Below are 10,000 nucleotides of genomic sequence, written 5' to 3'. Positions count from 1 at the left end.
TATACATGTAGCAATGGATGTTCAAAGTAATTTAACAAAATTGGCAAAGAATCACCAAATTTGCCAAAATCGCCAATTCTTCAGCATCCGAGTGGTGTACATGTGAATGGCAATGGATGTACAGCACTGAAAAAATTGGCAAACTTCGACATATTTGCCAAGATTGTCAGTTGTGGTTTTCTTTTGGAAAATCTGCCATTTTTGCCATTATGTGCATTTCTGGACACGAGTGAAAAAACAGGTTCTAGACCAAAGACTTCAGGGCTCTGGGCTCCCTGCCTCTTACAAGATTGGCTGTTATTGTAAGGTGAGAATAGACCTGGTGGAATATACATGTATTTTTCTAATGTTACAGAAGTGGTGGGGAAAATTGAAAACGTTCATTATTTCAACCTCATGGCAGATCAAATATCAAATAAAGCACTTGAAAAAGTGAAAAAAGACCACATCACAACAGACTGCATAGCTCCTTTACTATGTTCAACGGGTACTTTACGTCCGGGTTTAGTACCAAGGGCCACGCAGACCGGACACCAATGGGGCCTGAACCATTGGACCGCGCCCTTTGCAACGTCAGCTTTACCACAGAGGATGTATCAGAGGCTCTGCTAGCCCTTGATCCCAACAAGGCTACTGGTCCAGACGGCATCCCCTGGCATCTCCTCAAGGAAACAGCGCGGCAAATAGCTCCATATATAACTCAGCTGTTTAACCTGTCTCTCTGCTGCGGTACGCTCCCGGACGACTGGAAACTGGCGAATATCATCCCTGTCTACAAAAAAGGATAAAAACAGTACGTAGATAACTACCACCCAATCTCTCTCCTCTCAGTAGTCTCCAAGGTTGTTGAACGCTGTGATCTGGGCAAAATACGTGACCACATATTCTGCCTTATCAGCTGCGTCCAACATGGCCTCACTTCAGGTAAATCTTGCACCACCCAACTTCTTGAAGTACATGATCACATTGGCTCGTTACTGGACGCTGGCAAGCAAACAGACATTATATACATGGATATGTTGAAGCTCCAGCAGACCAACTTCCTCATCTCTGGAAACCTATTGTCATGGTTCCGGTCTTACTTGCTAGGCCGGAGACAACGGGTTACCCTACTGGGTACCAGTTCCCCTGAGATGGATGTCACGTCAGGAGTTCCACAGGGTTCCATTCTGGGCCCAATATTGTTTCTCTTGTACGTGAATGACCTCCCTGATGTTGTGGTGAACTTGAAAGTGGCCTCATTTGCTGACGACACTAAGCTGTACCGGAGGGTTGACTCCACCCAAGATGCTATCCTCCTGCAAAACGATCTAGACAAACTGGAGGCCCGGTCTATCTCCTCAGGCTTGGTTTTCAACCAAAAGAAATGCAAACAGCAGCACATCACAAAAAAGTTCAATCCAGTTGAGTTCCAGTACAAGATAAATGACAAGCCACTAGAGGTCACCAATCACGAGAAAGACCTCGGAGTCTATGTTAGTTCTGACTTAACATGGAAAAAGCACACGCTTGAACAGTGCGCTAAGGCAAACAAGTTACTGGGGTTCATACGTACATGTAGATGTGCGATGGACGTTCAAAGCTCAAGCACCCGCAGAACTCTCTACTTAGCCATCGTACGTCCTGCTCTTGGCTACGCCACTCAAGTGTGGTCTCCGCAAACAATAGACCTCATAAGACGCATCAGACGCGTCCAGCTGGACGCGCCTCAAAGTTTATTTTAGATCTACCCTTCCTATGTGAGGAAAGCTATAGAGACAGGCTCTTGTCAATTGATATTCTACCCATCTGTTATTGGCATGAGTTTTTGGACTTGGTCTTTTTCTTTAATGCCACCAATGGTATTGTTTGTGTATCACATGACGTGCTCCCTGAACGCATTGTTCCCACAAGGGTCACTAGAGCAAGCGCTAGCAATGCAAAATCTTTCAGACCAAAGAAATGCCACACTTCTACTTATCAGCACTCTTTTTTTGTAAGAATTTCTAGAATCTGGAACGCTCTCCCTCTGCGGTTAAGATATGAAGATGTAACTGTACACCAATTTAAATCTCTGCTCTCCTCATACTACAAAGATGCACTTATCTCACGCTTCGATATTGAGGACCCTAGAACTTGGAAATCTGTCTGCTTAAAATGTAATACGCCACGCAACCTTTCAGAGCCTATTTCATGTCGTTATTAGTTTACTATATTTTACTATTTTATTCAAGTGTTTAGAACTTTGTTAATCTTGGGCCCAGAAATTGGTGTCAGCTGTTGTGGACACCCTACCTTAACTCATTATTTGCTTATTTTTTGTTTACATTGTCATGTTTTGTTAATAGTTTATTTAGAAGGCAAAGTTTAATAAAATACAATAAAAATACTGTAGTATTGCAGTAGTACATCACAGTTTAACTCTTGCCCTTCTGGGAGAAGAGTTATTATATTTTTTTCTCTGTCTAATGACAGAATATTTTACAGTCGAACCTTGATTATCTCGACTTGTCGGGACTGAGCTGAATAGTCTGGATAATCAGAAATATGAATATTAATGATCCAAAAACAAAACTGAATAAGTTAGAGAAGAGTGAACTAATTTTACTTAGTGAATGGAAAAAGGGTGCATAAAAGTTGAGTGAAGGGGGGTGAGCAAAAAATTGTTTATAAGTAGAGAAGGGGGGACAAAAACTTATAATTTGTAAATGGGTGGTGAGAATTCAACAGTCAAAGGGATCAAAGGGTGGTGAGAATTTGTTTGGGTATCACAGAAGGAGAAAAGTCAAAAAGTCCATTTTTATCTCAGAATCCAGGGGTTTGGAAAACATTTTTCTAATGTTACAGAAGCCATGGGGGAAGATTAAAAATGTGGTGGTTGGCAACTACTGGATGTCATATCAAGTTAATTTAAAGCAGTATTCTAGTTCTAGACTCATACCCAAAATACCACGGAATCCATAGATCCACAAAAACACCCTACTTTATAGATCTAGAATGCCTGATATGTTAGGTTAATTTTGTCCTCTTAAAGCAAGTCTTTCAAACCAATTATTATTACAAGAATCATCACTTCAAGGGATCCTTTACTTAAGATTTTTCTTAATCAAGTAAATAAATTACGTAACTTCTGCCCTGTCAATTGGGCGAGCTCAATAGGCTCATTAAAATTCAAAGTAATTGCAGGCTAAGTGCATCCAAAAATAGATATCAGCTAACAAACAAGTGAGAAATCAAGATTAATGATGGTAAACGCATTGTCAGATATTTATTCTCAAAACAAAGAAGGGATTAGCCATCTTTCAAAAGTTTAATTAACAGATGAACACCATTTTACATTTTACACTGTAGCAAGTAGCAACCTTGCATACGTGTATGTATAAACAAAGCAAACAAAAGGATTTGATGAAAATTAGAAATCAGCAAGCATTGATAATAATTATTTTTTAAGTGAAACCTCCTTATCAGAGATACAGATTTCCTTTTTTTACATTGCTTTTACTTTAATTTAAAAATTTCAGAAGCTATTGGACTGAAAATCTCTTTTGATACAATAATTCCTTCCTGTAGCATTTTCAGGTTTGCAAATTTTACACCACTAAGGTTATTACAGCTTAGGAGATTAATAGGTATCTGTGCTTAATTTGTAACTATAGCAACTTGATCCCTCTTTGAAGATTGTAAAATGTACAGCTGTGTAGCTTTACATGTAAATAACCTATCCATTTTGATCCTATTTTCAAGACTGTTTTTGTTATTTAATGCTTCAAACCTTTTAAGGTATTTCTGGAAACATTTTGGTATTACTTTATGCACAATTATTGACCAGTGCATTATCGGAATCAGCAGTGCATTCACTAGTCTAGTCTTTTCGCTAGAGGCAATGTAATTCACCACTCACATTTTTTTCAAGTCAGTGCAGCCCAACAGCTGTTAAAATGTCACATTATCAGGGGCTTAATTTTAAACTGCACAATCATCGCAGCATCGATATTACTCTGCGCAATTTTCAAGACGATCTTTTCAAAAAAGCTGGGCAATATATGATCAATCATCATGAATATTTATGACGCACTTTCAAATCGCCTGAAGAAATATTTTGATTTCAGATTACATCTAAAACCCCTGTTTTGCGTATATCGATAAGTAAAAACACAAGTTTATCAAAATGACGCTGACAAACTTAAAAAAATCTGATTGCTCTTAACAGAAGTCGAATCTTTGACTTCTGATGTTGATAAAGTACAGCTTTCAGAACAGTTTCAAATGACAATTACTGAAATCGAGACATCACAACTTAAAATGAGATGGCAAGTTTTTTGGCCAGGTGAATTTGTGAATAAAATAATGAATATTTAGCAGCTACGGCGTGGGCCTTGCTGAAAAAAGTAATTGAGGACAAAATGGGAATCCCTTGGTTCAAATGATGAAAAAAAAAAAAAATCTCGTGATTGCGTACTCTATATCATCACTTAACTCAATATTTGGAATAGGTGGCTTTTCAAAATTCATCTTTAATGAAAAATATTTCAAACGTTGAAAGCGTAGAATGGGCAAATTAAAAGACCATCACTCCTAAAATCGCAAGGTGTCACCGATAACAAGAAAAAGAAAGTGAAGAGGTTTTTTTTCGAGAACAGCATGCGATTCGAATGTTCCACGAGTGTTGACAACATGTGATAAATTGACGTCAAATTGTACAAAAGCTTTTTCATTCCCAGGATAAATTTATTCCCGATCATAACAATTAGAACAGTTTGATATGCAAGATAGTTAAAATTACCGCAAAATCCACAGCTTGCGCAATTGGCGGCGACAACCTCCAACTGATAGCGTGAATCGGGAGAGTTCTCCTGCAGGCCCGGTGAAATGTTTACAATATTTCCCTTCGTGTTGTAAAGTTTTAGGATATCGTATGGCCCTGCCTCTGCCGCACAACGGAACAAATCTGCAAGGAGATCAAATATCCAAAATAACAATTACCGGCGTGTGCTACATCAAACGCGCTAAAACACTAAAACGCGGTACTAAAAGTATCGTGTTGGGTCCCGTCTTTGTTTTCATAAGGCGCCTGGATTCCGCTTTAAGTCAAAGGTGCTAGCGCTTAGGATAAATTCAACGAGTGCTAGGTCTTAAAGAACCTTACTTTTAAACAAAACCAAGAAAACACAGCACGAAATTTCAATCTAACAAAATACGGAGAATCAATGCTAAGCAAATGGCAGCTTTACCTTTGATTTCGTCAGCTGGAAAATCTGACGAAAATTCCGCTTGTTCAGGCTTTCCTCCCACTGTAAAATAAACCACCTTTGTGGTCATCTTTTCACGCAACAGGTCATCGATAATGGAACATTTTCTAGGAATCAATCCCCATTTTTCTGATGAGAAAAATTGCGTTCTTCGCGGAAACAGCTATCCATCATCTCAGCACTGAGCACACGACAGCTAAGCAGCATTTGACTGTGTTCACGCTTCACCGTGACGTCACTTCCCCCAAATATCGCGGGAGAATCTGGTTCGAGTCTCGACAGGAAGTCGTGATTGAAACGATTTTAACGTGGTCAGCTGATTCGCGTCGAAAACATCAAAATGGCGGATTGTTGTCAGCTTGCAGTGATGTTGAGCTAAATTTTATGGCTTTTACTTGATGGCTGTCCTGGTTGTGGCAATGCCTTTCTTTTCAATGACTGTTTCTCTTTATCACGTTCTTGATTCTTGATGATATCATTTTATTGATATTGAAAGGAACCTTTTGCATGAATTTCGTATATGATTGTACTTGATGCATTTGAAGATCATGTTTTCTGGCTTGAAGAAAGGAGCAAACGTTGGTACGTTCTATTTTCCATTACCTATCACTTGTCTGAATGGAGATATGTTCTTCTCAAATTTATGGCTCGTAAATTATAAAAAGTTAAGCTTAAAGTAAAAATATGGCTGATCTCTCATATACCGGATCCGAAATAATGAATGTCCATAAAACAAAAGAACAAAACGAACGTAATAATACCTAATTAGCAAGGCCTAAGCGGAATAACAATGGTACTATGAATTTGTCCTCTACCATTTAGTCCGGTATGTGAAGGTCAACCCAAAAATAAAAATCTAGAGCACAGATGATTGATCTTTCAGTTTGTAAACTTCGAGATAAAAAGTTTGAATTGTTAAGAATTGAAAGCTCTTGTAACCCATCGCGTTTATTTATATGATCACATCAACTTTTTGAAAAATTCTGCTTGACTGTTACAGTTGGGTGCAAATATTATGTACCGGTCAAAATGAAGCTTCAACATTTCAATACAACACTGACGTTGCCAGATACAATTTAAAGAGGTCAATTGCTTTGACCGACCCGGACCGTGTATTTATGAATATATTAATAAATTTGCGACGATTGATATGTAGGTTTTGTGCCTCTTGCCATGGAGGGCCCTGGTTCTGCTTGGTGTTGTCTATTAAACCATGTTTACATACACAGCTTCAGAAGTATAATAGAAGCTACTGAAAAGTTAAAACAATAATCTGGTAATTTTCCCGGGGATGGGGGCATTTGATCACCTGAAATGGACCTATGATGAAGGATTTGAACAGCTTTTTGGCCCGGGGAGGGCGGCATTTGAATAAAAACTTTCCAAAAACTCAAATGCCTGGAGGGTTGCCTTTGTTGGGGGGGGGGGGGGGGGGATGTTGAAGCTTCAATTTGACTGGTACATTACTAAAGGCATGTAAAAACTTGGAACCTCAAGAAAGTGAAATCCCTAATCTAGATTTCTGTTTTCAAGATCAGAAATCCAGGATGCAGAATTTGTAGTAGTACATGTATCCTGAATTTAGGAAATTAATTTCAGAAAGTAATCACATCCAATATTTTTCAGTATATAAAGAATTGCAAAAATTATCCGAATTTTCTATTGATTTTCTCATAGATGCCAAGAATGAGTATATACGAAATGCAGAAACCAAAAGAAGGCTCATTACTGAACTTTCACTTGCTGTGAAGGAGGTACTGTTTAAATCACTAGAGGAAAGTAAAATAATCAACTCTCCAGTACCATAGTTTTTCAGTTACTGTATAAGGTGCAGCATTTTTTCTCAAAGAAATTGCTTGTTGGCCCCAAATCAAATGTGATCTAAATTCAAGCAGGGTTTTCATTAAGGACTGGGAACTGGGCAAACTGACTGGCTGTGCACATGACTTTGCCTGGCTGCTTTCAACATCTCAACAGACATGTCAAAATGTCACAATTCAATACATGTACGCTGTGTTCAAACCACATTCAACTCAATACAATACAATACAATACAATACATACTTAATCGACCGCTCGGACCCATAGGGGCTTTTCAGGGCCAATGAAACAACGAAACAACAGAACAGAACAACAACAACAACAACAACAGCTGTTGAGAATCCCAACTGGCTGGAGGCAAACCAGTTGGCTATTTACAAGTGCAGCTGGGAAGTTGAACCAGGGACTACCAGGATCAAATTCAACGAGTGGTCAGAGCGGGTCTTGAACCTGGGATCTCGGGATCTCGAGGCAAGCGCTCTAACCACTGGGCCACTGGGCCACTTGGCCACACTGCTTCCTCTCAGAACGAATCACCCCATAAGGCATTGTAGAAAGAATTGTGATCCACAAAAGACCACCTGAAATGTTCCAGTGTTGCGTCTTTTGCAATGGCGGGCCAGACAAGATCACATTTGATCACCAATAATTATTTTTCGTCGCGAGCCAAAATTGCCTCCAGCTGAGAAAAGTGCAATTTTTTGTGTGACGTTGATGAATTTCATTTTCTTGTTGATATTGGTATCAAATCACTAAATTGTGTATAAAAAGGTGTGATTTTTCTGTATGTGAAGAATATTGCTTTAGGCTTCAGAATGCAGAAAAAAAAAATCTCTGCAACTTAAGAATTTCAAAATTTTCTGGGGGAGCACACCCCACAGGGCCTTCTGAATACTTTGCCCAACTGCTTCAAACCTTATTGAAGCCCCTGCTCAAGGTGCGTCTTATAGCCAAGTATCTTCTTGCAACAAAACTCGTGCAGGGATGAACTCTTTGATCCTTTGCCACCATCTTGTGTGTTTTGTCCTAGTCTTTCCCGTACTGCGATTTCAAAATGTTGGGCTCACACCAACGTTCGCGATGATGGCCTTCAATTCTCAGCATTGTACAACAAAAACACCCGTAAGAAAGTACTGATAACAGCAGGATTTAAAGGTCTAGTTGAATTTCCTTCTGCCACTTTTTTTGACTCACACTGCAATCTTCATTTGAGACGTCATAACTAGCAATGAGTTGAACTAAATTCCTCTTGCGCCTTATAATCCAGTATTTTGGTGAGATTTTCAGTTTGTGACTTAATGAGTGCGCCTTGCATCCGAGAGTCCTACAGTAGTAAAATCAATCGATTGAGTACTCAGAGTACTTAGAGAGTGACCAAACTCAACATTATGTGATACTTGGTCCAGGAATTGACCCTGGGCATTGTAATGGTGGCAGTTGCTCTCACGCGCAATATGGAGAATGCAGGGCCATTTGGAGGCACCGCTATGTTGACAGCCACCATGGTCCCAAAGTCAACTTGGCAAATAACCCTGTATCGAGAGAAGAAGAAAACAAATGAAATAAAGAAGAAGAAGAAAGGGGAAGTTGATGAAGTGTTTGCCACCATGGTCCGCAGTCACATAGTGGAATAAGTAACCTGAGGAAATTGTGTTAAATTGAATGCCATTGCGGTCCACAGTCCCATAGTGAAGTAAGAAGACTGGGAAAAGTACAGTAGTTCCATGTAAATTGAATGCCACCGTGATCGGCATTAGTGGAGCACAATGCCTTAAGAACGAAAAATATACATAAACTTTGTTTGGCTTAGGAAATAAGGCAATCAAAAAAGTAAAATCAGTTTATTAACCCATGGACATCTGAACCACCCTGGGCCACCCCTACTGACGAGTAAAATTATCTGGCATTACACGGAGTAAAAAGTCCCACTAAGGTAGTCATTGGGTTCAGTGAGTTTTTCCGCTGGCTGAGGAACAAATAAAGCACAAAGTGTTTTTCTCACACACAGCTGGGAGAATGGGGTCCAGTGTGTGGGGGGTCTTCAGGTCACATGGTTTGTTGGTGACTCAGTTTGTTTTGCTTTTTGCCAATCCACCATTGCCTGACCTACCCCTCCCACCCATGTCACCCCTCATGAGTCCGTTCAGTGCAGCTTTCAAGCTTTTTTAGGATGTTTATCACATCCCATTCAGTTTAAAAGCATTACAGCTACATGTAGTGTTCTTGATTTTTTTGATAAGGTCTACAATGTATTATGATGCATTTATTACCTTTTTCGATGTGCTATTAAAGTCCCGCTGTGATAAAAAAAAATCACAGTCACTGCCCTTTTTTCTTCAGATTTTGAAAGTGAAGTGTGTTTGCTTAACATTTGAATGGCTCGATTTTGAGCTCTTACTTTTATCCAAAGGCCATTTACTTTGAGTGTATAAAAAAGTTATGGATTTCACAGTCTGCCATTACTCACGTTCAAAACTGATCAACTGGACCTTGGGGAAAAGTGATGTGAAAGGCTCACTAGCTTAAAATTTCAGCGTGTGAATGCAGCTTATTATTTAATATAATGCAAAAAGTGAGTTTACAAGTCTGAAAGCTAAAAAACTCCCATGCTGCATATTAATTCTGCATCTTATTTATTTGGCATTTTGTATCCCCACGGTTAAAGTTTTCTCTACAGTAGTATAAGTTAGCTTTGTTTTCATTCATTTTGTCTTCAAAATTGAAGGACTGTAGTCCTCGAATAACTGTCTTGATTAACATATAATGTCAAAATATTACTGATTAGTGATGGTTGATGAAATGATGTTCTAAAATGCTTCCACACAAAATGCCACAACAGACTTAACCAGTTATAGTAATAAATATGCACAGAGAGTCCTTAAATCGTTACATTCACTGCAATATACATTACTTTTGACAGCTTCAGAGGAAACACATTGGTGCTGACTTAG

General features: G+C 39.1%; 2 protein-coding genes across 2 annotated transcripts in view; one reads left to right on the top strand and one right to left on the bottom strand.

Moving 5' to 3' along the window:
• The window catches only part of LOC138051380 (high affinity cGMP-specific 3',5'-cyclic phosphodiesterase 9A-like), a 35,227-nt gene extending 29,759 nt beyond the window's left edge, over nt 1-5,468 (bottom strand). Inside the window, exons 1-2 of the mRNA XM_068897570.1 lie at nt 5,211-5,468; nt 4,763-4,927 (exon numbers count right to left, since the gene is read on the bottom strand). Of these exons, the coding sequence (XP_068753671.1) occupies nt 4,763-4,927; nt 5,211-5,298 (253 nt within the window). The 5' untranslated portion in view covers nt 5,299-5,468. The remainder of the gene's footprint in view (nt 1-4,762; nt 4,928-5,210) is intronic.
• Nucleotides 5,469-5,546: 78 nt separating this feature from the next.
• The window catches only part of LOC138051379 (pleckstrin homology domain-containing family M member 1-like), a 22,837-nt gene continuing 18,383 nt past the window's right edge, over nt 5,547-10,000 (top strand). Inside the window, exons 1-3 of the mRNA XM_068897569.1 lie at nt 5,547-5,810; nt 6,906-6,982; nt 9,970-10,000. The exon at nt 9,970-10,000 is cut by the window's right edge and continues 10 nt beyond it. Of these exons, the coding sequence (XP_068753670.1) occupies nt 5,762-5,810; nt 6,906-6,982; nt 9,970-10,000 (157 nt within the window). The 5' untranslated portion in view covers nt 5,547-5,761. The remainder of the gene's footprint in view (nt 5,811-6,905; nt 6,983-9,969) is intronic.

This window comes from Montipora capricornis, chromosome 6, assembly GCF_036669925.1.
Source record: "Montipora capricornis isolate CH-2021 chromosome 6, ASM3666992v2, whole genome shotgun sequence".
Lineage (NCBI taxonomy): Eukaryota > Metazoa > Cnidaria > Anthozoa > Scleractinia > Acroporidae > Montipora > Montipora capricornis.
Note: the sequence above shows the minus strand (reverse complement) of the source record. Positions and strands in the feature narration are given on the sequence as shown.